Source organism: Lepisma saccharinum, chromosome 1 (assembly GCF_977018435.1).
Source record: "Lepisma saccharinum chromosome 1, izLepSacc3.1, whole genome shotgun sequence".
In the NCBI taxonomy this organism is placed as follows: Eukaryota; Metazoa; Arthropoda; class Insecta; order Zygentoma; family Lepismatidae; genus Lepisma; species Lepisma saccharinum.
Window position 1 is genome coordinate 191,620,763 of NC_139229.1, and position 23,147 is coordinate 191,643,909.

General features: G+C 38.2%; 1 protein-coding gene across 4 annotated transcripts in view; it reads right to left on the reverse strand.

Moving 5' to 3' along the window:
• Positions 1 to 7,127: 7,127 nt before the first annotated feature.
• LOC145977855 (uncharacterized) overlaps positions 7,128 to 23,147 on the reverse strand; it is a 154,619-nt gene continuing 138,599 nt past the window's right edge. For 2 of the 4 annotated variants that reach the window (XM_083110193.1, XM_083110201.1), the window contains exon 19: positions 7,128 to 8,273. In XM_083110193.1, the coding sequence (XP_082966319.1) occupies positions 7,612 to 8,273 (662 nt within the window). In that variant the 3' untranslated portion in view covers positions 7,128 to 7,611. The remainder of the gene's footprint in view (positions 8,274 to 23,147) is intronic. The other 2 variants (XM_083110185.1, XM_083110180.1) reach the window with 1 other exon arrangement.

The window sequence follows — 23,147 nt, forward strand, 5'->3', positions numbered from 1 at the left end:
TGCAGAACTTTAACACAGATGACTACAAAAGGATGAGCTTTTTATTTTAATTTTTAATAATTGTATTTTTTTTTAGGAATAACTTCATGGAATAAAAACTTAGTGGGTGTTGGTATAGTAGACAGGATTTATATGTACTAAATTGTGCAAAATAGAATTGAACATGAAAAGTAATCATGAATGCAATTCTATTGCTACCTATAAATAACGAAGAAAGGTAAAACCAGATTTATAGCAGTCAGTTACCTACATTGATATGTGGGGCCTCCCGGATGTTGTAGTGGTAGCATGTGACCTTCTAATCAAGGGGCCCTGGGTCCAATACCTGGTGGAGGCACACAGTGGTTCGGATCCCACTTTAAACTGTTGGCCTAGTCCAGATTACCCTTTCTGTGCAAAAAAGGAAATAAATTCAAACTACATTGACATGTACAGTCACGGACACTTCTGGGTTATAACAATTCCATTAACTTTCAATGGAATCATTACAACCTAGAAGTGTCCACGACTGTACATGCTATTCTGTAGGCTGAAGAAAATATCTCTAACATTATTCTATGTAACAGGAGTGAATTTCATGTTGTGAATGTTTAACATTATTATAGCACTTCTTTCAGTATCCACTGGGGATTTCAGAAGGGAGTGTACAGTCCTTCCCAAAAGAAAAAAAATGGAGTTGAACTTTTAATTATATGGGATATACATATTTGAGTAAAATTGAATGCTACTATCTCCTCACAATTACATAAATATGCACTTCATGTGGAAAATGAAACAATTCATGTTAGGAAGGGAATGAAAAACACTTGTTTTATATGTACCCAGTCGTGCCATAAGTTCTGTCCCCCATTCCAATAGGTGTAAATAACACAAAATGTTGTAGTACACTAAATCCTTTATTGCCAAGTGTACATTAGGGACACAGAAACAAAAGAAAACATAGTCTATTCAAAGTTGCCTCCTTTGGCCTGCACACACATCTTCAATCATTGAGGCCACGCGTCAATCACGGCACGCACCACATCTTGGGGAATGGAAGCGGCTACTTTCACCAAATCGGCCTTAAGCGACTCAATATTGCAGTGAGATTTCTTGCAGGCCTTCTCCTCTAAGTAGTCCCAAAGGCGGTAGTCCAGTGGGTTGAGATCTGGGCTTCCAGAGAGCCAATCCTCTGCAGCTATGAAGTTGGGAACATTGTTGGCCAACCACTGCTGGTTCATCTTCGCTGTGTGTGCCGGCGCGGAGTCTTGCTGGAATGTCCAATCTTCACCAGAAAAGAGAGTGTGATTCAATGGTTTAACTACCTTCTCCAAAACATCGTTCTGGTAATTTGCAACCTTGGTCTTGACTCCCTGTTCGCAAAAGTGCAGCTGGGTGACACCGTCGTATGACACGCCCCACCAAACCATGACTGAAGCTGGGTGGTGGCCTCGTTGGATCCTAGGAAGTTTGTCTACAGCTTCACGAGAACTGTGGGCATAAATCCTGTCATTTTGCCGGTTGAATTTTTCTTGTACGGTGAATTTTTTTTCATCGGTGAAAAGGATTCGCCTGTGTTTCCCCTCCGCGTACCACTGGAGTAACCTCTTGGCTCTTGTGGTTCGTATCTTCTTCAGAGCAGGTGTCAGCAGTTGTCCTGTGGTTCTTCTGTAAGCCCCAAGTTGAAGGTACTCTTTGATGATGCGGGACATCGTCCTATTCGGTATATCCATCTTCCGTGCCATAAGTTTCTGTTTTCGAAGAGGATTTCGACGAATTCGAGCAGCTACGGCTTTCACAGCTGCTGGCGGCCGTGAAGTGCGCGGACGGCCACTTCTAGCTCTGTCATCGATAGAGGAGATGTCGTTGAACCAGTTGATGCACCGATACACAAATTTTTGCATAATTTGTAATGGCTTTAGAAGATTGAAAATCTCCACCGGTGACTTGTTGCACTTATGCAACGCAATCACAGCTATCCGATTCTCCTTGCTGCCCCACTCCATGTTAACTGGACAAGTGAACGCCACAAACTAGGGACTGGTTTACGCTACAGGATGCGCACGACTTATTGTAAACACAGCTGGTCGCGGACATCAGTCGAATGGACCGTGTGGAGCTCGTGCACTTAGGGACAGAACTTTTAGCATGACTAGGTATATAATCAGAAGTGCTTATCTTTTTCCACAAATCTGATTCAAAGCAATTTCAATGGCCACTGTCATAATCCATTTGGGATCTCAAATGTTTTAATGCTTGGCAGGCTACCTGTGTGTGTTGTTTTCGTACTAGCTGTGCCAGTAATGGATAATGGAGCCGAAATAGACTTAGCAATCAGATCGGCAGAAGGGTGGTAGAGCCGTAAACTTTAGAAGTAACAGTAATCAAACTAAATTATTTAAACTTTAGAAGTAACAAATAAATAATTTGCAACTGAGGATGCTTTCTGTCTGCAAACCGAGGGCCTGGTGATGAATAAGTCATTATCTGCTCCCATTGCCAACATTGTTGTGCATTCGGCCAAAAAGGACAACTCCTTTCACCAGAAGTCCACTTCATACAATATAAAAGATATACAGAAAAACTCTGCAACATCGATCTCAGACTTATGTTTTGTTTAGAAAATTAAATTGATATCAACTTTTTTAGACAGACGCAACATATTTATAACCACCATGTACATGAAATTAAAACATCCATGCCCTTTCCAGGCAATCACCCAAGCAATAAGCTAATGTGTTTGTTTTTCCTTTTCTTTCTGAGTAGTGTTCTACTGTTCCAAGGATGAAATGAATAACAGAAGAAATTCTGAAGACTAAAAAATAGTATGCAGTGCATTAACTATCCACAAGGTGCAGCAAAGTAGAAATGTCAATCTGACATCAGAGCCAGCCTAACAAGTTGCCCAACCATTCACACTGCACAAAAATGGCCAATATACTCTCTTCCTCCTCCCTTAACAACTCATGAGTGTGAGAGTGCAAGGCACATTGCATCAGCAGGTCCTTCAGTGAAAGAATTCAACAACACCTGACAGGTGCTAAGAAAATCCATCCCACCACCAGATTGGCCAAATGACCACCACTCCCCCCCCCCTCCAATAATATATATATACCCGACACGCTGATTGACACCAAACTTGAATAAGCACATGCCATCATACACTTTCTGCATAAATAAAGCATTACCAACAGATGCAGGTGTACCATATTAAGATCCCATTACTACAATACAGCAGATGAACTGACTACTAGCTTTCAGCAAAATAACTCAAATTGAAAGCATGCTAAGCAGTAAAGCTCAGAGTTCCCAGTTGTATGCAGGCAATAAGTCCATTATTTTTAAAAATATGTACTTTTTCAGTATTTAAAAAAATGCATTTGCATAGAAACCTCACTAGTTTTGTTATTTTCCAAATGAGATGTTTTGTTATTTATATCCTACATTTTTACATTGATGCTGAAGCAGATGGAAGATCAAACACAGCCATCAGTGCTTTACCTAGAATTCAACCTTACAACAGTTGGTTTTGTCCTGGTCCACTGATACAGCATAGTTTCTTTTGTAGCGTATTTGCATTTGATGCATTCAATTCAAATCAAGCTTGAAACTTCGATACATGTAGTTAAGTTACAGTGGTCTTCTTATAATCAGTAAAACAATAAGAAGACTGAAAGGGACTGGCGACCCTTGCTTCTGGAGCTAGCGGTTTCCCACCGCTATATAAATTTGGCAAAATGTTGACATTGATGTTGATTTCAAATTTAGGGGATGAACACAATGTCTACTGTGAAACTTGTGCATGGCTGCTGTTTGTGGAATGAATAAGAAAGGGCCAATCCTTGCCTATTAATAAATTAAATCTCTGATTTGAGGTTGAAAAAATGTGTGAAAAAATTACCGGCACCAAAACTACTTTCAGCAATATGTGGCCGATTCCGAACACAACTTCACTATTTTGTAGGACATCTTTCTTTTTTAATCAATGCTGTTGTATATTATAGGCAGAGGAGCATTTTTTCACAGGATTTTTCAACTTCAGAGCTTCATATCTGGATGTACATAAAAAAATTCCAGTAGCTCGCCACCACCTGATATATCAGTGCTGTATAATCTTGTTGCATAATGACACATTTATGAAATTTGGCTCAAAGCTAATATTTGCTGTGATCTTCACTTACAAGCACATCTGCATTGATTTCAAGAAGTTTTCCAGAGAACTATGCCAACTGTTTTAAAGTTCAACAAGTGAGAGGTTTTTTTTTTTAAGACTACCCAAATGCAGACATGATGTAAAAAAATTTACGTACCTAAGCATGATTAACACTTCTGACAAGTATTATCATTAGTTTCGTCTTATTTCATCTAGTCATCAGCTGATTATAATTTGTTGTTACGCATCCTTGTTCACTAGACAATGACCAGTATAGTCTGAATATTGTGAATCGCAAAAGCTTACATGACAGAAGTTTTATTCATGCTGAGGTGTATCTATAATTGCTTAGTGTAAATGTTAGCTAAGAGTACATACAAAATTTAATGGATTTATTAGAATGTGAGCTTTGGTCTTAAACTTCTTTGGTTAAGTTTGGGCTGGTTGTATTCCATTCCAAAAATTCATGCACCAGCTTCCTTAATGGTAATTAGGTCCATTCTATTTTTTTTAGTAATTTATTATCATTTCAGTATTTAAGGAAAGTGCATATTTCATTTAGCACTTTACTTGGATTCAATTGAAAATGTAAGATCTGTGAATGCATCAACAGTAAAAATCGATCCAGACCTAATATGCTACAGGTTGTATGAGTGGCTACTTCTGCAACCATCACCCTCAAGTAAGGCTAGTTTTCTCTGAGCAGGACCACATAGCCTATTTGTGCATAGAATGGACCCAAACCTTTTTTTTTTCAGAGCATCTATATAGATGGTATTTAAAAATTAACTGTGGTTGTTGCGGAAAGTCATGCTTTTGTTAGTCTACATGGGCAAACAATCATTGTTGATGCTTTGTTGGTTCCTGATATATATATATATATATATATATAATGGATAAAAGCAAGGAGGGCCAAAAGGGCTAAGTAAAAATCAAATAAGGTAAAAGGAAACACTCACCGGACAGTAGGAAAATTCAAAATTTTCGCTAATTTATAGCATCATCGGTGTGAGAAGAAACAGATATATATATATATATATATATATATATATATATATATATATATATATATATATATATTGTAAGGAGTATTTTCCTGAATTTTACAATTTGCGGCAGAGTCTATATGTACGAGTAGATTGCTTTCCTAGCTTCATTATGCTGGAAGTCTTTTTATAGTTCTTCTGTATGTAGATGATATATTTTTGGAAGCACTTCCCTTCAACATCGCTGCAGGGAAGGGGTTAAGGTCTAATTTGACTATTTGTCAAATAATTAGCAGTGATCCAAATGGTGAAATCTACAAATTATCACTTCAAAATCTAATTCCAACCTCGGAAAGACACTCGATTTTCTTTTTCTTTTCATATAACAATTACTTCTGTTCGTATTTAACAAGACACTTTAAGGTCTGTGGTGTCCTTGTAGTTCTAAAGTAATTTTAATGATTCCTACTGACGAGAAGGGCATCCTACTGATGAGAAGGGCACATATCTCGCTGCAGTTCTTAACTACAGTATCGATTTATTACCTTCCCCCCCCCCTCCCCCATAGAAGGGCACATATCTCGCTGCAGTCCTTAACTACAGTATATATTTATTACCTTACCCCCCCCCCCCCAAAGTTCAAATAATTTAAAACTGCTTACTGCAACACTTTTAATGTACATCACTGAACATACATTTGTGTTCACAAGTTCTTGTAACTTTTTCTAGCGTTGAATGTACATATTAGTTTTCTCTCTGAAATAATTTTTAGTTCTGAAATTTCTGTGCTGGTTGTGTTTGCTGTCTTTGTCAGTAGGAGTGCTGCGACTGTTAATGGGCATCATCTTAAGTGAACAACAGTCATGGTATTACTACTATAGATGGAAACTGTGAACTCAACACTGAAACTCTGTATGAAATCATCTACAAAAATTAGCTTTCCTGTTTAGTACATTACAACAAACTTTATAATCATTAATGGCTTTTTTGTATTTGCTGATGAGAACAGCAGAAAACAACTGCTACAATGATTCTTACCCAGGAAGGTAAATTTTATTAGTGTAAATGTGGTAAGGCTTGACACAATTTGTGTACTAGCAACAAAATTTCTGAAACACCATGGAAGAAGCATTTACTAACATGGAATTCATGCAGCAGGAATACATATGTAGATCATAGTGCAAATGCCATTTTGTTAACAATCCTCATAGGAGCTACAAGAGTCAAGTCAGTGTTAGATGTTGCAACAACAATGGAAATCGAAAACTGTGTGTGTGTAGGATTGATTTTTTTTTCTTTTTCAAGCTTTCCAATTGTGCACTATTTTATGTTATTGCACAAGGGAAAAAAACTTTCATATTTGTTCAAAGGTTAGTTTTGTGCACAGATTCCAATTTGAATGTAGGGTCTAAAGTACCATAGGAAATAAGGTCCTGGTTAGCAGCAGTGCTGCAGATTTTCTCTTGTTGGACATATATGTTCTCAGGTGATCAGCCAGGTTAATGCAGTATGCAGTTTGACCCATGGCCTTGCCAAATACCTCTTATTTCTGCTGCACCCTAGGGAGGAACATTGTGAACATCACTCGGAAATTAAACAGTTCCATCTAACGTGGCCAATACCCTGAGAACATCTGTCAACAGGAATGCTTTGATTAGTAAAGCGCGCACAATATATTATTGTAACTGACCGAAACCTGGTGCAAGGTTCTTTGCAAAACTAACCACAGGCATAGATCATCAAAAATAATTGAGTAATATTAAGTTTAGTACATACAAATATATATCTTTTCCATTATATTTGCCAAAATAGGTTTTATATCAATGAAATTAATCAACTACCTTGATAGTTCTACAGCTTAAGTTAGAAGAAAAAGTTTTTATGAATAAAACTAGTGTTATATAATTTTAATCACTTTATTGAAACTGAAATGTCATACATCAAACAAATATCACTACCTATAATAATTGAATTTCACTGCTTCTCTAAAGTCTTGTGCCACACTCTTATGAATGTGTACTGGCACGAGAGTGAATTTCATTCTACCTGAACTCGAAAGGAAAATAATATAATGTACAACTGAATATAGTAGGGATAAGCAATTATGTGATAAGGAAAGAAAAAAATACACCAACTGATTGATTTCTATCATATATTTGTAACAAAAATATGTCCCTTTTTTATATATATATATATAAAAGATATATATAACATACTGTACATATAAGCAGGGTGCATGATAAAATTTACAACACAATATAGCACTTTTTTTTAAAAAAATCTACATTCACAACTGAACTAAAATGCATTAAATTTCATGTAATGCACCTTCAAACACACAAAATTTGTTTCCCCTAGTTTATGTACACTATAAATATGCACAATCAAAGAGTCCGGTACAAATTTTCACTCCACACCATTCCTTATACGTAACTATCACAGAATATCCTGGGGCATTTGAAACCCAGAGACTGGTTCACTCGTATAATACTGTTACATGATTGAGCAAAGCCCCGACAGCTCTGTTCCTTTCATGACCGGAGGCATTTCTTGTAATTTTCTTCCTATTAAGCGAGGTTTTAAATGAAGAGTTTCCTCGCCTGGTGGTGGTGGCGGTGGAGCATCCTCGTCCATTTGCTCTGAAGGATTTCCTACATTCTCTCCTACTTCAGTGTCAGTCTCTTGTTCCGTGGCTGACGTGTCCGCTTCCCCTTCGCTGTAGGATTCAGTTCGTTTAGTCGTTGCAGGCTGAGGTATAGGCTTTGAAATGTTGAATCTAATCTTCATTAAAGGAGCTGCAATGGGAGCTTCATTATCAAACTCAACATTTCCATCTATGGAACTAGTAACAACCCTCTGTGTATTGTCAATCACATCAACAACTGGTACCGAACCTGCATCTTGATCTTCAGGTTGTGGATTTTCATCAGCTTTATCTTCTGTTGTCAAATCTGTTGCTGCTTCATCATTTGTGTTCTCTTGTTTTACATCAGATTTTTCTTCATTTTCAGCAGGCTCTATTTTAATTTCCTTTACTAATGTTAGTTCTTCACTAACAGGAACTTCTTCACTTTCAATATCAGATACAGGTTCAGTCTTCACTTCAGCTACTGGAGGTTCATCTTTCACAGGGGTTTGGTCTCCATCCTCCATGTCTAAAAAGAAGAGGATAAATGTATTTACAATATATTGAAATAAGCAATTCATTGCACAGTACACTATCTACTATTTATACATGGGAATTACAATAGTTTAAAGTAAGTAGTTGTTACCTACATGAAGCTTCGTGTTTCCGCATGGCACAATTTGATATTTTTTCCCGATTAATGTTGGCTCATTGCTTTCATTCACTAAGGGTACGGCATCTGGAGCAGACACACAAAGCTTCACGTGGGTCATACTTAAGGCTCGGCTGGACCTTTGGCATGCAAATGGGCAAATTTTTTCAAATTTTCCTCTCCATTCGAAAAACTTCCTGGATATTTAAAAATATGAAACATTACATCAGCTTAGAATTCCTTCTAGAGCATTGATGTGAAATTTCGTGTAGTTTTCTTTCACTGTTGTTTAGATATTATCAATAGTTTTGTGATTACATAAGTCTATTAAACTATTGATAATATCTAGACAACAATGAAAGAAAACTACATGAAAATTCACGTCAATGCTCTAGAAGGAATTCTAAGCTGATGTAATGTTTCATATTTTGAAATATCCAAGAAGTTTTTCGAATGGAGAAGAAAATTTGAAAAAATTCACCCATTCACATGCCAAAAGTCCAGCCGAGCCTTAAACCACATTTACTGCATCCATTATGAATAAGTAGTAGTGAAATTTAGATGTCTACTCCAGTGAGACTCATTATCTACAGTTTAGGCAATTACATTGTGTTGATCACATGTATGTCTATGGCTCCTTTATATATTTTTTTCTTAATTGTACATAACACACTGCTGAATAGGTTATGGTAATGACCAACACATCAATTATTTTATAATGCACTATTTGGAATGGTAGCAATGCATGTGTTCCTACCACTGGTGGTGTTTACAAGTTGCAAATTTGCACAGAGTGGAGCATTGGTCACTGCATTAATGCTCTATTGAACAAAATGTCAACTTTACACTGGCAATAACTTTAACATAAATTACACATTTTGAAATCCATAAAAATACGTTAGAAACCATAGGCACGTTAGGGTGGAGGGAATTTTCAACTCTCACCTTCCTCAGATGTCTAATATAAAAAGTACATAGTTATTTACAAAAAAAAACTGTAAGTAACTATCTCCCCCTCCCTTTTTTTTTTTTTGCACCGAAATTAGGTAACTACATGCCTCTTCACATTGTCTAGAACTAACAATAAATCAATTGAAAGAGTATATGACAATTGCCCCCACCCTCTTCCCTTTGGCATCTAAAATTATGTGATCCCCTCCCCCCTTGGATATGACACTATATCTTAGTGGCTGATAGTGAACACAAAACATCACCCGACTCATGAGAGAAGGTTGTTCATCTACCACTGACATAACCAAACTTGACCTAGGCGTTATATACTATAACAAATGAAAATGCATCTACAAATATTAAAAGAGAGTACTTTCAAGTGGTTACATTCCATATATTTTTTCCCCATGATGTGGGATATGATAAAATAGAGAAAGTAGGACTATGCTGGTGATTCTACAAGTCAGGCAGACCCATAGATTGGCAACCCTCTTCAACAGGCACAGCTCCGGTGTGCCCAACTCTGGATCTACTTGCATAATGTTATTGGTATTTTTGTCTTTTAGGTTTTCCAGGCATAACAATTGCAATAACCATTAGGCTGTTTGCAAAATGGGATGTAGCATGAAAGAAAATATCCATGCCATACGCCTTACTCCACATTCAGATCTCGTGCAACGGAACTAATCTAGACCATTGAGGCCAGCTTTCTTTTTCACTTGTACACAATATTTTTATAAAAACAATGCAAATGTAGGTTACAATGGATTTCAGTTCCATCAGAGTTCAAGGATGTATGTATGTGCACTTTTATCTTCTGTTACAAGTAGTTCCATAGATTCTCAATGGGAAGCAAATGTGGGGAATTATCAGGCCAATCGAAATATGAGTGTGTTGCAGAATGCTTGTTGATGCACAGCGAGAGCTTTGTGCATGCAGAAATTGTTCTCACAAAGGAGCATCCATGGATTATGGAGATCGTGGCAAATGGGGCAACTACGTGGACGTTCAGAATGCCAGAGTATCCATGCTGGTTCAAAGTCTCAAGTCATCTGTATAAGAGGGTACAGAAGACACTCTCAGAACAACCCCATCATTTTCAGCTTAAATAACACCTACAACACAGTTTCATTGGCGGAATTGTTGTCTCACAAGATTGAAGTACAAACAAAAACTAGATTCAATCAGACCATATTGCAGGTTTCCAGTCTTCCAGATTGAAGTTAAGTTTTCATGCCACCGCTGTTAGAGGTATCTTGCGTAGTCTGCTCCAGATGTCCATTGCATGCAGTTCACTTCCCAGTATTATTTCTGAAATTGGTTGGGATGGACAATCATTTTCCATTTTAAGTAATTCCTACTTTGGTCACTTTGTGGCTGTGGCTGAATATGATGACTCTTTTTGCCAATCTCTGCCACCTGTATTCCGATTCAATTGACTTAGGGTAACCATACAAAGCTTATGGCTGAGGTTGCTGCTTGTAGTCACCCCTATTTTACTATCAGGGTTCCATCTGTTGGGCCAGAAAGAAACGAAAACGCTGAAATTTGTCCACCATTTTGTTCATTCATTCTGTTGTATTCAATGTGAATTGGAACCAAAATGGTAATAAGTAGAGGACAATCTCTTCTCTATGATCGGTTCAATACCATTCCTTAAAGATGCATAGATTTGAGAATGAAACTAGTGATGGACAATCTAGTCTCTACATGTTGGCTGCTGACTGTATGAATCCAAAGCAGCACTCCCAAGTGTCATTCTTGGATGAGTAGGATGCCTGAGTTTCCTGCTTCTAATCCGTGGCGTGCCCAGGATTTTCAAAAAGGGGGGCTTGCATGTACTTTTTTTTTAGTGGTCCATCCTCATTTTGCAATGTTTTCCTGCTGACCCCTACCAATCTCCCTTTGGGTACATCATTGCTTCAATGATGCACACTTGTAGATGCATTTTTTATTTTGTTAATGTTAACTGGAGTTGTTATGCGAACATATAAGAAAGTGCACATACTGCACTGCATACCTGACCTTTGCCACTTTCGGTTGTGGTATGTCATGAACAAACAAATGTTAAAGGAAGTATGATTTGGTTTTCAGTTAATTACATGACCAGCTGTAATTTACGAAAGTTAATAATCAGAAAGTCGCATATATGAAATCGGTGACAGCAAAGTGCTTTTGTGAGGATCAACAAAAGGTGATTGTCGCACAGACTGAGAAGCAAGTACCTTCCACAAAAGCCAAATGACACAAGTTAAAGAATGCAATATAATTGCAGAAGATATACAAAACGACATGAACAACATCTGCATGAATACTTCTACTAGTCACCATCACCATGCATAAATTTTCCTAACAAATAATGGGTAGGGGCATGCATATTTCGTTTTTGACGAAAAAACGAAATTTGAAAAAACACATTGTAGTGTTAATTTGTCATGTTTTTGAAAGGTGTGAGATGCATTTTGTGACCATGTTTTGACACGAAATAATGCGAAATGAACTGCAAAAAGCGAAATTAACTCTTAAACACGAAATTTAGGGTTTATTCACCGACGCGGCACCTTCTGAGGTCTGAATTATCCTGAGAGTTATGCAATTCCCGGAAAATTGATTAATGCTGCTGTTAATATTGGAGAAACAAAAATTGATTCCTTTACGCAGAAATAAACTTAATACTCTGATAACTACATAAATGTGCTATTAGAAGTGAAATGTAAAGTCTGTGGAATAAGTGTAGTTTTTAAATCAAATTTAGGATTATATTCACAATTTTAAAACCAAAATGTCTTTTTATATACCACTTTTGATCCAATTTTTCACCGCTATAACACCGATATTTTATTTTATTTACCGCTTTTGAACCCGAAATTGACTCAGTTTTTATACCGAAATTTTGCTTTTTTATTTACCAAAAATATGTGCCTCTAATAATGGGTAACTTGTCTCGCCAGGTGAATTATGCATTATGTTTCACTTTTCACATAATAGTTTGAAATGTCGAGAACCATGTGGGTATATGTAAAACTACATTACAATTTATGGTGCTTCCATGCAAGGGTGGTTAGTGATCAATGGTGATCTTGCCCAGATCTACAAATTACAATTAGCCACTGTAGATGATAATACACCAATAACTTGATACAAGACACCAAACATGAGTATCCAAATCGGAAATCTACACATACGGTGGTAGTCTGCGATGCAAAGACTTTCAAAAACATTTGATTAAATAAATTCTCATAGAAGTATTTGAGCATATTTAGTATTTTTAGGTATAATGCATAATCCACGAAAGGGAATGAGACAAGAACATATTCAGAATACAGGATTCTCTTCACCAGCGCCCAGTTTCTCGCCAAAGCAAGAGAAAACTTCGATATTAAACTACATCCACACAGTGAGAACTGAGACTCCACACACCCAATCACCTGAATCATGCACACTAAAAAAATCTGACACAAAACCATATGTTAGCAGTGAAAGATTGCAAAGAATAAGGTAAGATAAGGTCATGCAGCAATGGGATTACCTTTAACATGTCTCAGACAAGTTACAACAGATAGGTAAGACACTTGGAGTAATAAATATATTAAGCTAAGCATCCTTCAATGGACAGTGTCCATGTTGATCCATACAAGCATCCCTCCGCCCAGTTAGAAATTCCCATTTTGAGAACTGATGTTAAGTATCAAAACAAACAAACTCTAAGAGGTATTTACACTGAGCTTTCTGCATTATGAAGCCTTGCACATTCAGATATTTTTGATTAGCAGATACAGAAACATCTAGAAATTAAGTCCCTATACCTCACCTCTCAAAGTGATTCTTTTTTCAGAACATCAATTTAAAAAGGGGGGGGGGATGAACATTCCTGCACAATTACAATAAGACCAAAAATAGTACTTTTGTTCTGTAATTTAATTTTCAATGGGAAATTTTGTTGCACTGAGCAACACATGATGTAATTGAGTGGCAAAGACAACCCCAATGGCAAGGTGGTAACATCATTTTGTGATCAAGGTGTGCTGGGTTTGGATCCCACTCCACAATTCCATTCCAGGCCTGTTGACAAAATGTTGTTCTTCGTTGCTGGTGTTTGGACAAAATTCTGGATTGCTAATGTTGACAACCATGATTATTTGCCTCTAAAAAGTCATTTTTCTTCACTTCCTCCGTAAAATCTCTTCTTCCCAAATCCATGACGTGCTTGCTGCACATGATCTCCATTAGCATTTCATCAGTCGCAGAAATTTGAATTTTTACCCTGCAATAATTTCTTTTCAAGCCATTAATTCTTTCTAGAAGTTTCTTTGTGGAGTAAGCTGATAATCAACTTCTCAGGATGGGTGGTAGTTATATTTACCACTGCCAGTATTCTATGTTTACCAGTAGCGAAGCGTAGTCTTACGAAGGAGGCAAGCGATGTTTCAGTGCAACAAAACAAGTAGTACAATGACATGCCGAAAGGGGGGGGGGGGGTTTGAGGTTTATAGCTTCCTTGGCCCATTCGCTGGATTTGACAAAATATCATAATAAAGTGACTGTACTAAAAATAAACCATATGATCCATAACGTCAGATTTACTTTCAAAATTCCAGGTAACGTTATTCATATTTTAGTAAACGTCTTGCATATGCGAACTTCCTGGACACAACTAAAGGTGTACAGAATTTCTTATTTAATTATTAGTACCCACTTTAAATTGTAGGTCCAGTACCGATTAGCCTTGTTGTGCATAAGTAGAACTTAAAACACAAAATTGATTGAACTTAAAACATTAACTCGATAACAACAATAAAACTTAAAACATGTTCTGTTCACAATGTGCAGAATGTATACGATTTACTTCTGTGCTGTGTACAAATATCAGTAGATGGTTCTTTTTCAGATAGCTTAGTTCTTTTTCAGATAGCTTTATTTTCACCCCAAGTTCTATTCAAAATCCGTCAATTTATTGAATGTAGTTGTAAAATTTGAGAAACAGCTCACTTGAATTACTGTGTAAATAATTTGGCTGTTGCAAACACTGGTAGCGGTCAAAACTTCTGATGTAATTTGAGCTGGACCGACCTGAACACAGGGTGTAGACCAAGGTCCATCGAATCTTCCCCTCCCTGAGGAAACTCTTCACGGGGGTGCACATTCCACTTCCTGGAAAAACAAACGCTCGCCCCAACTCCCAATGTCAATTTTTTACGCATTTTACATTTCGCGAAATCTATAATAATTTGTAATACGAGGGTGAATCAAATATAAACGAGCCTTGTGCGGAAAAACAAAATTTATTGAAGGAAACGGAGACATTGCCACATCCTATTTTTCTACATAGTCTCCGCCCTTAGTGATACATTTTTCCCAACATTGTGGTAGGTTCTTGATGCCGTTCTCGTAGAATGAAGCTTGGCGGGTAGCCAACCAGTTGCGCACAAAGGTTTCCACCTGACCGTTGGTCTCAAATTGCTCGCCCCCAAGTGCTTCTTTGAGGGGTCCGAACAGGTGAAAATCACATGGTGAAAGGTCTGGGCTGTACGGTGGATGCAGAAGCGGTTCCCAGTGCATTTCCACCAGTTTCTGCCATGTAACACCTGCTGTATGGGGTCTGGTGTTGTCGTGGAGGAACAAGACCTGGCGGATGGGACAGCCTCATCGTTTGCGTCGATACTGCACCTTAACTTGATCCAGGAGGCCGCAGTAGTAGGGTGCGTTGATGGTCCGACGTTCGTGTAAGAAATCCACCAGTAGGATCCCCCTCCAGTCCCAACACCTTCCCTGCAGACAACCGAACTTTGGCCTTCACGGGGTTTCCTTCGCCTTTCCTCCTCCGCTCCATGCTGGCACGCTTGATGCTGGGGTGTAATGATGTACCCATGTCTCGTCACAGGTAACGATGTGATGCAAAAACGCTTCCCCTTCCACGACAAAAGGAGTGTGAAGCTGGCGAACAATGTGAACTCGGTCATCTTTCTGAGCAACATTCAGCAGCTTGGGAACCCACCGAGCTGTGATTTTGTGGAAGCCCAAGTGCTTTGTGATGATTGATTGGACACTTGCATAGCTCACACCAAGTTCTGCCGCAATTTGCTTCACAGTGACTCGGCGATCCTGTTCAACACGAGCCATGTTGTCATTCGTCACACTGGTGCGAGGATGATGGGGGTGCACTTCATTTGCAACACGTTCACGGCCTTGCTGGAATTCCTTACACCACACCTTCACTCTTTCCCACGAGAGGGTACCATTCCCAAACTGGGCCTGCAGTCTCTAGTAAATTTCGGCCGGTTTGACGTTTTCCTGGGTGAGGAACTTGATGATTATGCATTGCGCAACAGACACTGGCACACACTGCTCACTCATCGTAAGAGCTACTAAACGAAGCATACGACACGCCAGCTGTTCTGGTTCCTGACTCACGGCAGCCCCACCTACCGGCTGCACATGCCCAATCACACCCTGCTACCCATTCCGACGCTTAGCCAATCAAGGCTCGTTCATATTTGGTTCACCCTCATATAATATGATATATATGGAATTTAGAACAGTGATAATAACTTCTTTTAGTTATTTTATGACTAAGAATTATTATTATATTTGCGATCTTGTTTACGTGTTCATGAAGACAAATATTCGTTACTAGTTTTTGCTGGCAATGTATCCACAGATGTATCCTGCTGCTTTCGGTTGAGCTCGGCTATTTTTCGGGAATCACACAAGCTCAGGAAGCAGAGCTTTTTGTAGAAGCATTGTGGACGGTTTCCACCAGAATTTCATGCTTCACCATGTGACTCCTTCGGATGCGTTATTCTCCCAAACAGGGGCCGCAAGCATTGAGCCTGGTGCTTGCTACAGAGCAGCTGAGGGAGTTTGCGGCCGTAATTTTTTTGCGAAATTGAGTTGCGATGGAAACTAAATAAGGCTAAAACATTTAAGTGCATTAAATGATATTCGAATAATGCACGCAGTGCTTGCATTGCTGCTTGCATTGCTGGTACTATATCTTCACCTCTGATGTTTACCACCTCCATGTGGAAACAATTAATGTGGCACATTTTTCAAAACCACACATATTTAAGTTCTGTCTTTTTTGTTCATTTGTATGCATACGAAGATATGACAAACTCGAAATTGCAAAAGAATACATCCATTCTTACTATTCCTGAGTATTATGGGATAGATATCTTCAACCACCACTTATGCTGATGCATTTCACCTTTACATGTAATAACAACAAAAGAACATTCAGAATGTGCAACAATTAACGATCCAGGGGGAAAATGCCCAATTTTTTACATTTCCTGAAAATTAAAACTTTCGAAAATGTAATTTTATTATTTTTTTCAAATTGGGGGATGGGCATTGGTAGATGCTGTGCTACATCGCATTACTTAATTTGATACAATGAAAGGAAAGAAAAGGACAACTTTTATAGATTTAAGAAGTTAAATCAAAGACTGAAGAAAATGAAAACTTATCGCATCAAGAGGCTCAAACATTTCCCACCACGTTACACATTTTCTGCACACTGTTAAGCTACAAAAAATACTGTACTATTGGCTATATAGAGTTTGTTATCTTGTTGGTCATCACCTTTCCCTTTACTTATCATATCTGCAAATTTCTTATTTTTCTCTTTACTACTATCTGACATATGTTTTTGCCACCCTGAACATGAATTACACCTCATCATGCCCATTGGTTCTTACCGGAGATGTAGGGTCTTGGCTCAGGGAAATCGTTTGGTAGCATGCTGCAAACACCCATAGCAGATAAAGGGTCATCTCTGGATAAGAAGAAAGTTTGCGTCAAACCTGTAGTCTTTCTCAAAATGTTTTCCACATGTTCCGTGGGTTATTAGTGTACATGAATTCACAATACCACTTAGTCTTCAATCTATTTTGGTGGTAAGTAGTACAGACTGCAACTATGAAAGTATAATCCATGCATTTATGGCTTCCGAAAGTCGTTTCTGTTATGTATATGTTGGAATATTTCAATTTAATATTTGATTTAAATTACCGTTTGTTAAGGCTAGAAATCTATTCCCTAATGCTTGTGCAGCACTTTTAGTGGTTAGGAGGATACACACATGCACTGTTCCAACTGGCTTCAGGCCCAATTTTTTATCGGACAGTTCATTGGGTTATCCGTGTTGTGTGTGTGAAGCAGTCAGTCATTGTCACCTGTTGTTACTGTGAAGTATGGGTTGTTTTTTCTTGTTCCTGGCATATGCAAGGGGGAGGGAAGGAGGATTGATGGAACTACAGTCTGAAAATTGGGAGAAAATCAAAACTTGCAAATGAAAAACCTTGAGGAAAAACAAAGTGGAAATGAACCCCCCCCCCCTCAAGTAACCTCTGATTACCACTTTTGTTTTTCAACAACTTTTAAAATGGGTTAAAAATTGCAATTGCAAAATATTTTATAGTGTATCCTGCCTCTAACTAGAAAGTAGCTAAGTGATATTCATTTTGACAAATCCAGAGCCCTCCGAAAAAAGCGGCATTGTGCATTTACTAGTGGTTCCAAGGAGTGTGTGTTGGGGTGGGGAGGGTTCACTGTAAATGCAAGAAAGAACAGCATCCCCTGCAGCATGCATCTTTGAAAAGTCATGAGCCACCACTGGGGACCGGCATTACATGTCCTCAAAGAGTTGTCTTTGGTTGTGCTTCCCTCCAAATGTGGTACATCCAGTGTCCATAGAGTCAATGCTAAATTCCAGAAATTGTTTTCATAAAGCTGGCAACGCTGTTGTTCTTTTACATTCTTATTATTTTACCCAACGAAAGTTTGCATGGTTGTAGGAATGCACCACTGGTACATGCCACATTTTTTCACATGCCTATTGTGGTGGCCAAAAGGGGCATGAAGAATACATTTTTCTTCTTCTTCTTCTTCATTATTGGAAGGTAAAATGTATACAGGGGTTGCTCGTTTGGCTGCACAGATCGAATGCGCAATTGTCCAAGGATCGTCGAGATGCTCGGCATGTAAAAAGCAGGTTATTTATGCAAATATTGAGGTATTTGACAACAAATATCTTCTAAAACATAGTAGCAGGGCAAAAGTTACAACTTTTACTATTAAGATTCATCCTTTCTAATGAATACATCACAAAGTTGATTCAAATGCATCAAATGGTTTGAGAAATCGTGTTACACAGCAACCCCTATTTTGTTCTCTCTGTGCTGCACATGATAGGTTGATTGATTTAGTTTATTTTACTTCGTGTTTTGTGCCTCTTGGCTAATGGACATTCTGAAACAACCAAGCCTGAGCGGGATTCGAACCTGGGACCCTTGGCGTCGCAGCACGATGTGCTAACCACCTGACCACAGGGTCCAGCTGCACATGATAGGGGGTCCGGCTGCACATGATTGGGAGTCTTAGCTTAAATGCATTTGATTTATTTTTGTTGTGTGTTTTTTCAAAGGAGATTATTTTGTTCTTGTCAACTGAAGTCATGCCTAAACGCTATGGAAAGCTGTGAAAACTATTATCAGAAAACTAACGGAAGAAATATAAAATATCACAGCTTTGCAGTTGGTAATTGTGTTGCGTAAGTAAACGAAAATACAACATTCATATAAAAAATACAGGACTGCCCAAATGGGCATTGGGCAGGATTGAACAGCAGAACTTTTGTATATTGTATGTAAATGTAAGGGTATAAACGTGACTGTTTCCCTTAAAATATCACTGCACACTCTGCATTTCTCCTCTGTCTTCTCTTTGGTGCCGTCAATAAATCCAAAACATTTTGTTTTTATATTTGTCATATGTTTAAATTAGTATTTTGCGTTGTCATCTGCTGTGTAATACATTGTTACCTCACGTACGCTTGAAGTGGAGGCTTGTGCTAACAAAATCGTGAGTCCCCCTCACCAGGGTTGGAAAGGTAATTTACACGTTGCGTTCTTTAAAATTACTCTTAATTTGCTAGTACTTTACTTCGTGTAGAAAACCAGCTTTTTACGCAGATGTAAAAAAACTAATTTTCTCTCGTTAATTAGTAATATAAAAACTATTTTCATTATATTACATTTTAAACTTTAATTTTCTTATTAGTTATTTTAGGACAAAATCATTATTTTCTGAAGATTGTTTACACAGACACCTCACACACCCTCACCCTCAATAACAGATTTTTAAAAAAGAATTGTTCTTTCACATAATTTTAAAAATTGAGAAACCTGTTGATATATATATGGGTCGTTCGGAAATGAATTGGACTGGCAACACTGCATTGTTGCAAAAAACATCTGTCAAGTGAACTTTGTTTTGCTTAACAGTCAGACATAGTTCTACATTTCACCACAAGATGGGTCTGCTAGCACCACTACCAGAGATTTGATGGCTCATAACGTAAACGGGTGTGAATGAATACATGGACAAGTTACGAAATGGAAGGTGATTCTCATGGTCAGAAGTGGACTACGTGGTTCCTGTTTAAAGAGGGTGTTTTGGTATCCGAAATTTATCGCCGACTTGTGGCTGCTTGTGGTGAGTCAGCGCCTTCATGGAGTACAGTGTTTCAGTGGGTTCAAAATTTCAAAAGGGGAAACGAAAGTGTGGACAAAGGTGTCAGCAGTGGTCACCCAAGGTCAACGCGTACCCCAGCAGCAATCCAAAGTGTTTCCAACTTGATTATGGGAGATCGATGTGTAACAATTGAACAACTGCAATGTGAAACTGGTTTTGGGTGAGCAACTCAGCATGCAATCATTCATGAGGATCTGCAAATGAGGAAAATTTGTGCTCAGTGGGTGCCTCGTGATCTGATGAATCAGCAGAAACAACAGCGAGTGGACATGTGCAGAGAATTGTTGCGCCGTTACAACCAAGACAGAGAACATTTTTTCGAAAGACTGGTGCCTGGCGACGAATCTTGGTTCCTCTTCGAAACTCCAGAGAAAAAAAGACAATCCATGGAATGGAAACACACTGGAAGTCCAAGCTCCAACAACCTCGACCGACTCTCACTCCACTCCCAAGAAGCAAATGGGTACAGTTTTCTGGGATGAAGATGGAATTTTGCTGGTGGACTGGCTTCCCACTACCCAAACTGTAAACGGTGACAGCTACTGTGAAACTCTATGAAAGCTGAAATGCAGAATTCAGCAGAGGCGGCAAGGAAAATGGGTTCTCGGGGTGATTCTTCAGCATGACAATGCGAAGCCGCATACGAGCCGCCAAACACAGGAGGCATTGGCAACAATGGGATGCTCCCACATCCTGCGTATACACCGGATTTAGCCCCCTCGGATTATGCACTGTTCGACAAAATGAAGGACGCATTGCATGGTAGACAGTTTCAATCTAATGAAGAACTCCAGACCGCTGTCCGCGAGTGGTGCAACTCTACTCCAAGAGAGTTGTTCTTTGCAGACATCAGGAAACTTCCCGATAAATGGGAGCGGTGCAGTCAGTCAGGGTGAGATTACTGGTAATGTACACCTTTGTATTGCAGGTAAAATATAACAAATGTGGATTATATAATGCTTGTCCAATTTATTTCCGAACGCCCTTAATACGTCTTGCACAGTACTTGTATTTACAATAAGACATAACGATTGACGATAACTTATTTGAATTGTATTTCAAAGTTTCAGTAACAGTTCAAATTCCTTTTTCATAAGTATTTTACACTTGCATATGCTAAATATGATGTGAATTTGGCAGTTTGACAAATTCAAATATACATACATACACAGTGGTCGGAAGTAGCGCGAGCTACAAAATTCCTGTAGTTGTAGCGAAAATTTTGCTACAGCTACATTTCTTCTCAGCATTTTGAGATAAATTTTGTATGTGGTAATAGCGTAAAAAAAATCGACAATAACGCTGACTTTTGCAGGAGGTTCATAAAGACAGTCTATTACACGAAAATATGAATAATCTAGATTATAAATATCTTGATATTCTAGATTATAGATATCCATGTAATTAATTTCATAAGTATCTGAATAAATCTAATATTCAGATAACTGAGAATATATTCTGGCCAACAGTTACGTTTTTTTAGCTGCATCTCTATTTTGCCTCGCTTGCGGCACCCCCGGAAAAAAAAATACCTCGTTTGCGCCACCCCTGGAACATATCATGTGGATAACCATGGCAAGCAATATGTCATTAGTTACTGTGTAAAACACAACTTGCACTTAAAAAACGAGCGATTAATTTTCCACTAGAATGGTAACGCAATAGTGCCAGCACGTTAACAGCATTGGTCATTGCCAGTATATTGGATCTGACCCACAAGAAGTTATTGTTACTAGAACGATAGGCAAACACCTTCTGGAATTACAATATGTTTAGAACAATCTGATTTACACGTCAGTTCCTCAATATATTTTATGATATTGTAAAAAGTACGTACGAGTTATTGACTTTCCTGCACAAACGACAATTTTTTTAGTTAATATACAGTTTATGTATTTTTCCTAATTTTACGCCGTTTTTCAGTTACTTTCGCTAATCATGACAATGAGGATGCATGTTTTATTTAGTAATTCTCTTATCTAGGGTCGGTTTCTGCCACTTTTGGCTAATTGTGAGAATGAGGAAGAATGATGAATGACTATGAGCAGTGTGTGTAATGGAGGAGCAGGAGGATCCCATCCTCCCAACTAGGCATCTTTCCTAGTTGTTGTTTTGAGTCCACTTTATGCACAGACAAGCTAATCGAGACTGGTTCCGAACCACTATGTGACTCAACTGAATATTTATTCTCAAGGAAAATATGTTGTTATATAAAAGTAAATAATCCTACCAAATTTTATTTGTGTATAGTTGTAATCATTAATTTGGGTATCATCCTGGTTGCAATACTTATATATCAAATTTGAATTAATATGCCACTTGCATACGTATGTTGTTCTCAAACACTATAGGAAAAATAATTAACTGAAGTAACACTGCTATCAAAATTATCGAATGACTGGAATCATGATCATAAATAACAGAATCTATTTTCCATACTAGGGACTCCTTTTGAATATCTATATGTTTGTTTTAATTATTTTTTTGTGCAGAAGTAGCACCTAGCGAGCTTCCTTTTTTTGTTTTCTACCACTGCCAACTGCCATACATAACAATCGCAAAAACATGTTTCCTTTTCATTTTTAAGTTTGATTCTAGTTTTTTACGTACTTTACATTATACGTATTTTACGCGTTATTTACGTGTCATGTAGAAAACCCCTTTTACCCGTAATTATTTCACTACTCTGCCCCCCACCCCCACCTTATATGATTTCAGCTACATTTTCATAATTTTGCCGCATTTCAAAATAATTATTTTCCACTATTTTCTGAACCATCATAGCAATATTTTCCCGGTGGAAGCCCCTTAGCATATTGAGGTCCAGGTTTGAGCCTTTCAAGCTGCCGCACCCCCAACCAAACCTGGGCCTGATCTGATGCAAGAAAATTATATACATGAGAGATTGATTTACTTCGCAGTTCATTTCTTTGAACAGGGATAAGTTTTAAATTTTAATAGCTTATTAAATTACACTGGGCTCTTGCGTCGTTGCACAATAGTTAGTGCTCGCCTTTGGCACAAGGGTTTCTGGGTTCGATTCTCAATGGAAACCTGCAGAATTTCGGCGTTGGCATAGTGTAGTGAGGACAATTGGAAAGCTACTTGAATATACTTAGCAGGCTCCGGTCTTGAAAGCCAGAAACAGGCGTGATGGGACTCATGCGTTGACCACGCGTCACACAGAAAAGCTGCCTTAGCAGGACCTGCCTATTGGAGGGCTGTTGCACCATGGAGTATAGTTTTAATTGATTTACATTATCG